Source organism: Amblyomma americanum, chromosome 2 (assembly GCF_052857255.1).
Source record: "Amblyomma americanum isolate KBUSLIRL-KWMA chromosome 2, ASM5285725v1, whole genome shotgun sequence".
NCBI classification, from domain to species: Eukaryota; Metazoa; Arthropoda; class Arachnida; order Ixodida; family Ixodidae; genus Amblyomma; species Amblyomma americanum.
Window position 1 is genome coordinate 48708086 of NC_135498.1, and position 7535 is coordinate 48715620.

Here is a 7535-nt window from a genome sequence, read left to right on the forward strand (position 1 = left end):
GTCTGTACACTGACCTTGGAGGGGGGGGATTATGCTGTTGTGTTCACTTTTGCTTTTATTCGTAATTTTTTTTCTTTGTTTGTCGCTGCTGGCACATGGCTTTATCTTTTTGTTGTCTATGCAATCTCGCTAGATGAAACGACAGCATTCATCGCCGCCGCGGTGGCTCAGTGGTTATGGTGCTCGGCTGCTCACCTGAAAGATGCGGGTTCGATCCCGGCCATGGCGGTCGAATTTCGGTGGAGGCGAAATTCTAGAGGCTCGTGTACTGTGCGATGTCAGTGCACGTTAAAGAACCCCAGGTGGTCGAAATTTCCAGAGACCTTCACTACGGCATCTCTCATAGCCTGAGTTGCTTTGGGACGTTAAACCCCCATAAACCAAACCAAACCGAAACCACAGCATTCAGGTACAATCGCTTCTGCAATGTTTGATTCTGGTCTCGAGGCTGTAGGAACGTTAACTGCAATGTTGTCAGTCGTTAAATGTGTAGAGCAGGACTGAGAGCGCCAACCATTTTGATCTCAATGAGCCTCCAAGTGTCACTGTCGTCACTGAGAAGACTCTTCTTTCAAGGGCTCTAATTCGCCCAGTTAAACAGTTGGAAGCCTTCTGCTTTCTTTCTGACTGCCGATTATGGTCACCACCCATAGCGATAACGAAGAGAGTAGTTTGTGTGAATTATGGTTTTGCGTTGTTGGTTGTTTTTATCTTTCCTTTCAGTTTCTTTACAGCATGTCTGTTTTCTGAGCTCGATCACTGGCTTGATATTTCGTTCAGTGTCCCATTTCAGTGGTGTCAGTGTGCCTGACTAAAGCATTTTTATTTTTTTGCCACTCTTCACATTGCCGCAGGAGGCCATGAAGCCCATAGGCAAATTCACTCCTCAGGATGTGGAGTTACCATCAACATCAACGGCGAACCTGAAGATCGTTGAGTTGTGACTCCACAGCCGCGACAGTGTTGTAGTCAAAATGTTCTGGTCACGCAGCTTTCCGGTTGTATGTTGCAGACACGACTTCTGTACAAGCATTCCACCTCTTTGTCATGGTTGTTTCTTTGATTGTCTCCAACTATCTCCCTGTACAACGCTTTTGCAAAACCTTTTTCTTTTACTACAATTATTTTTTCTGTCTGCCTCATTTGCTTCCTTCCCACGTGCACTGTTGTGGTTATGATGCTGCAGCACACAAGTATTTTCGTAGCCTGTGTCACAAGTTCTTTTAACAATTAATGCAGAGGAACAAACAAGTGTTAACAGGCCCATAAGTCACAGCCATCTGATAGCTCCACAACATTTTTTTTTCGCGGGCATCATCTTGCCCTTCGTGCAATTTTCGCTGTCGATGCTGGAACAGTCAGAACTCTAGGGGACGGATTTGCTTGCTCATACTGCGAATTTTATGGGTGTCTCGATGCCCTTCTTTAGCACGTTAGTCAAGATTCACCTGAGAGTCTAACCTGTTTCCGCCCTTTTTCCTTGCTTTGAATTTAAGTTTCATGATTCTTCTGGTCATGTCGTCGTGAGTGTGCGCAGCTATGAGAGAGGCATCATCGAGCTTACTCGCATGAATGTCGTTCGCGCTGAGCTAGCCAGCCCAAACATTTTTATGCTTCCTTGGCACTCCTAGATTATGTGTAGGAAGTTGGTGATGCAGTTTTTCTTGTCAACCAGTGAGGGGTGTGCAGAAAGGGTTTTGGGAATTATGGAGACTTTTTATCTAAACCAGGAATAGGGTTGTAAACAGTATGACTTCTTCTCATACATGCATAAATATAGTATCTTTTCTTTTGAGTGTTTTGAAATGTTGGCAAAAGTAAATGGCGCAGCTGTCTGTGTGTAGTCGCAAGCACAAGAATGCTTTTTTTTTTTTTCCCCCTTAATGGTCTGATCCAGTGTGAACCTGTGAAATGGAATCTTGGTCGTACTTGATTATTGTTCCCTGTATCAAGCTTATTCTTACATTCTACTATGTAATCACAGTGCTCAGGAAAGCATTTTTAGGCTTATTTTTTCTTTTGCCTCACGTAGGGATAAAACACCGAAACAGTTCTTCCTGATTGAGTGCCTATGTCATGAAGAAATGCACACCAAATGGTACTTTTCAAGGTCCGGTTGTTTTCATGAATGCACCAGTCAGTCAGTCAGTCAGTCTAGAGTCACTAAATAAAGACTAAGTCTTTATTTAGTGACTCTAAGTCAGTCTGTCTGTCTGGGTCATTACATATACATATAAGGAATGGTGCGAAAGTTCTGGTATGAGAACATTTTTTGTGCCTGGCATTCAGTGGCTGGTTTGCTTTTGTTACTTAAGCTGCCTCATTCCGTCTCTCTCTTAAATGTGTGAAACTGTGTGCTTGTGTTTAGCTCTTTGTGTAATTTTACTTCACTCGCTGTCATATTCAAATAGTGAGGCTCACAAGTTCCAAAGTGCTTTTAGGTGGATCACGGATCAGATGTGACAGGCTTTCTTTGCTACCTACTTTTAAGAAGTGTGCTCAGGGGGCACTTGCAGTCTTGTCACTGTTGGGGATGGGTTTGTAGCAGTCAAGTCATCACCTTCACTATCTGTCAGCTGCCTCAGTGATGGCTACCCCATTTATGGCAAAGACATTAATTACTCAGTCAGAAGACACCATTTCTGGGCCCATGGGCTGTGTAAGGGCATGGTGGGGGAACATGTTTTCAATGTTTATACCCGAGGTAGGACTTTTTGCGTATGGCAGCAGTAAAGGTGGTGTCTTGGCCCGTAGTTGCAAAAATGCTGTTTTGTGCGATAATGTTGTTGTGCACAAAAATGGCATAGTTTCCACCCTGGACGGAAGTAGCTGTGTTGGGAATCGGGGCACTGTATGCCACTTCATTTTACCTAGTCTTGTAGCTTGTTGCCTTGTGTTTTTAATTGCACTCTCTGTTTTCTGCATATTAACACTTGTCCTTTCCTTTTTTCTAACTTGGAACTTAAGGTTTGTGATGTGTAGTTAGTTCTCCAACGATGTGAATGGTGTTCTTGCAAAACATAGCCATGGATGGTACAGAGAACTGCATGTGCACTCTGAGAATGGCCAAGGCTTGAATCCAGAAGTACTGTAAAATTATGACAAATTCGCATTCTAATAAAGAGAAGTCGGTTGCTCTGTTTTGTGCTTGATGCACTTGGAACTTTGCAGGTTTTCTGCTCAAATGTTTCTGATAGCTGTTTCGGCTTCCCTCTGACTAGAACTTGCATTGGCCTTCTCGCTGGTACAAAGTGTTAGACATGCGACTGGAGTGCAGGATTGCTGTTATGAATAACGAGCTTTTTCCACACCCTTTCGAAAGCCCAGTCAAAAGGGGTTTGTTTATCAGCAAGAATATCTGCAATAGTACTGCGCAGTATGAGTGAGGTGTTCTGTGCAACCTGAGCCGAAGATTTAGAAAAAAAACTATGTGGTAACAATGACACTATGGGAGTTACCATGTTTGATTGCATGGTCGTGTCGCTGTTGCTTGCCTTGTGTTATCAACAGCTGCCAGAACACTGAACTGCTTTTACTACTGTATGTAGTTAAGCTATTACAGAATTAAACCACGCAGATTTTCTTCTGATGCAGATCAGTTTTTGACATGGAAGCTACAGCTGTTAGTTTTATTCTTTGAACACAGGCCAGGTCTTACTAATACTAAAGAAAGAGAGAGGGGTGGCTTTATTGACAGTCAAATAAGTACTTATTTTGCTCTTGTCCACCTGGCTGGAGAACATGTTTCATATTAAACTGTTTTCTTGCTTTACTTGGAATGCCTTGTATACTAGAATCTGAAAAAGAAAGGGATGTGAGCAGCTCTTTTACTTTTCCAAGTTAGGGTGTGTCTATTGCTTTGATATTTGATGCAGTCACTTTTTGTACATTCCAATGTATCAGCCTTTGAAGAAGCAATCATTGTTTCTTCTTTTTGTTGTGTGTGTGTATGTGTGTGTGTGGGGGGGGGGGGGGGGGGGGGGGAGTAATTTGTCCTGTTGTGCATCGCTGTTGAAATTTGCTCCTTTTGCATGTATTGGTGCAGTCTTGAGTGGTTACTGCGAACAATAAAGGTTTCTTTCCTTAACTTCATTTCTCATAAACAGGAGCAATGCTCAAGACAGTGGTTACCTGATTCCTTCTCATGAGCCTTGTGCTGACGCGTTTTTTTTTTACTTTTTTGTGTGAAAGGAAAAACTGATAAAGAGGCTCATGTACACAGTTGCAACTACGGAATGGTGGTCGAAATTAGCCTGGAGCCCACAGCTGTAGCTTTGTCATAATTTATGTGGAAATGTAATATGTTAAACCCCACATACCATGGCTGAAGGGGTCTGTGTTGTAAAATCCGTCTTCTTTAATTTTTTGCCCTCCATCTTTTCAATTAGCTTTTGTTATCCAAATTCACTTTTTGTTCAATGCATGTCACCTACTTTCTGTCTCATCAGGATTTCCTTCTACACTTTGCTTGTATGTTCACAGAGGTGATTGAAAAAAATTTTATCCCTGATTTACTTACGTAGGTGTGCTAGCACAATATGTATGGACTTTTACGCAGCTGGCATGCACGGGTTTCGTCCTTTCCACATGGCTACAGCTGTCGCGAAACCGATTTTCCTCCTTCACCAGGACACACAATAGGTTTTTCACAAGTGCTAGCAGCATAAGACAGCTACGCACAATTATGTTTTATTAAAGAGACTGTGGGGAAAATTAAAGCTGGCTTGTATCAGTAGATTGCCATATCCTTGTGACAACGAGGCTACTTTCACCGAAAAAAAAAACGACCATCTAAGCTAGAAAAAGAAAACTGAAACACAGATATTGCCGCCTCTGGTTTTCTTTTTGCAAGCAGATTGCAGTGACATCGTCTTTTTTCTTCCGCATGGATCCCTGAGGGTTGACTACAGTGCCGTTCACTACAAAAAATTGACCACGGAGTCTCTTTTTCGGTCTTGGCCTTAACGAGTTTTAACCAATCAAAAGAAGTTCCCCTTTTAACTTTTCTCAGCAATAAATGCATATCTTGCTGCTGAACAAAAATTGTCATCACCAGGAAAAAAAACCTTAGAATCAGTTTTTACTGAGGCCAGAAATTGTATGGAGTTGTCCAGAGTGTATCTTTAAGAGCCGTGCAGGTCCATGGCAGTCTTCATAGAGGCTAGGCCTTTGCACATATATGTTTGTTATTGAATGCTCGCTAACAACCCCTCTCCACCCTCTTTATCCTTTTATTCCTTGCCTTGTTGCTTCTCGTGGCATTTCAAGTGCTTGCAGAACACCCATTTTGGTTGATGTTGTCCTTGCTGACAGTATTATTCACTTTTCTGTACTGCATGTTTGCAGTGAGACAGTTACATTCTCTTTTAAATGCTTTTACATTGTTGCTCGTGTTGAATTATTGGGTGGTTTTGCAGTTGTCTGTTGGGGCTCTCCTACTTTTAATATCGTGAATAATGACTGAGGGCGATTTCTGAGCCCTTTGACTTCGCCAATTCTACATGCATCCTCTTCTATCTCTGTGCTCTGGCAGAGTGCACATCACTGCAGTCTACACACTGAGTTTTTGTTGCCAAAAAAGAAAATATTGCAATTTTTTTATGCAAATTCAGTAAGCTATCTTGATTTGACATTTCCTCCTCCATTCGCTGTAATCAGTCTGTAGCCATATTTTTGAAGCAATAAGAGTGAGGCTATTTTCAGGACTATGCGCATGTGCATTAATGTGTCTTAAAGTGTTCCTTGTGCATATATTTTGTTAAATATTGCTTAGTTGTTGCCTCAGCATTATATACACTTTGTGTTGTGTTATAAAGGTAAACATCTTCGACAGAATTCTGTTGTGCTAGGGGAAAACTGGTCCTGACATTCCGAGACCAGTTCAGATTATTCTTCGCGGGTAACTTGAACAGTCAGCAGCAGCCACTTTTAAGCATTTCAAACTGAGAAAGTTGGGTGTTTTGCATGGTCTGGCACCTTTGCACTGTTCTTGAGATGTCCACAACAAGACAGAGCACTGATGCGCAAGTTGATTGTGCATCGCTGTCCCGAGATTGCACCTCAGTGGCTCATGTTGTTTTTACCATGAACCCCTGTAGGTGCCTCTTGATTAATGCAAAGATAGATGATCACATTAAGCGTGGAAGTCCATTCTGCTGGCCGCTGGGAGCATTGCTGACTGCGTACACCCACATCTTGTATCTTGTAAGTGGTTGCTGCAGATTGTTGTGGTCAACCTTGAAGAAGCAGCTGAACCTGCCTCAAAATGTTGGGTCCTTTTTTCATGGAAAAGTTTGTGTAGAGTAGTTCTCGTCTATATCGTGTTGTGCCGATCATACATTGCTTGGCTGTTGCTGTGTTCTTTTCGCACGTTATTCACGATGTGTTTGTGCCCTTTTTACATTCTGTTGCTTTGATCTTGTGTTTGGAAGCCTTTGTGAACTCCTTTTCTAGTCTGCCCAGTACTTTGTGGTCAAGCCTCTGTAAACGATCACAATAAAATGACATCTGTTTGTGAATATTGTATCAAATTGTTTGGACAGCTCTAAATTGCAGTGAAAATGCAGTGACGGGTGCAAAAATCTTTCCTCTGTAAATCTAGGTATGGCCAATGAGGTATAACGAGAATATTAGCACGACAAAGTAAGATCTACTTGTAAAGCAAGGCTTTGTATAGTGTGGCAATGGTGCTGTGTGCAAACGATTCTTGCTTGCAGAAGCCTTATAGTGTAGCCCATAATGGTAAATGTTTTGGTAAAACGCAAACACTGCATTGTGTGGTGGCTGATGCGTGTTTAGGTTTTAGTGATAGAAACGCGACTGAAGAGTTGTTCATTAATGTTGCACATTCTGCAAGAAATTCGCTGTCTGGCGTGAGAAATTTTAAGGTTTTCTTTTAGGTGCTGCCAGTTTGTGCCAATCCAAGTAGCTTAATTACTAGAGAAGCTGCTCTGTCAAATTGGCTAATGCCCAAGCACAGTAAAAATATCTGCCTGACTGGATAAAGTGATCCGTTGCAGTGATCCTATTCCGCATAAACCCAACTTTGCCTGTGCAGTGGCACGTATGTGCCCGCAGCTGTCCCTTCGAAGCTATCTGCACAATGCACATTTAGCACCGGCCATGAAAAGCGATCGCACACTCACGGAACCTGATCACCGATCGCGCAGTCTAGTACTAATAGTACACTGTAACGATCCTGAAATGAAGTTGGTCACCGCAGTTTATTTTTAAAAGCCAGTTGTTAGCAACACGCGTGTATTATCACTATGATGTGTTCCATATTTACCTGTCCGGGTTTTAGAAAATTCTCTTGCGCAGACTAGTGGCCTCTTGGTGCTCAACTACTGACCTTGAAAGTAGCTTATTATAGCCTGCATTTTTCGATAAATAATTTGACATCAGAACTTGCCTGGATTGTCCGGAATCCTGCGAAAAACTGCAGTTGGCTACAGCAAAATTTTCATCACATCGAATGGAGCTGCCCGATTTGACTAGCTGCGCCGCTCAGCTCGATGAAAGTTCTGCTGCAGCCA

General features: G+C 42.4%; 1 protein-coding gene across 1 annotated transcript in view; it reads left to right on the forward strand.

Moving 5' to 3' along the window:
- pasha (microprocessor complex subunit partner of drosha) overlaps window positions 1-3805 on the forward strand; it is a 33629-nt gene extending 29824 nt beyond the window's left edge. The window contains exon 16 of the mRNA XM_077654249.1: window positions 855-3805. Coding sequence (XP_077510375.1) covers window positions 855-944 — 90 coding nt within the window. The 3' untranslated portion in view covers window positions 945-3805. The remainder of the gene's footprint in view (window positions 1-854) is intronic.
- The last annotated feature ends 3730 nt before the right edge of the window (window positions 3806-7535 follow it).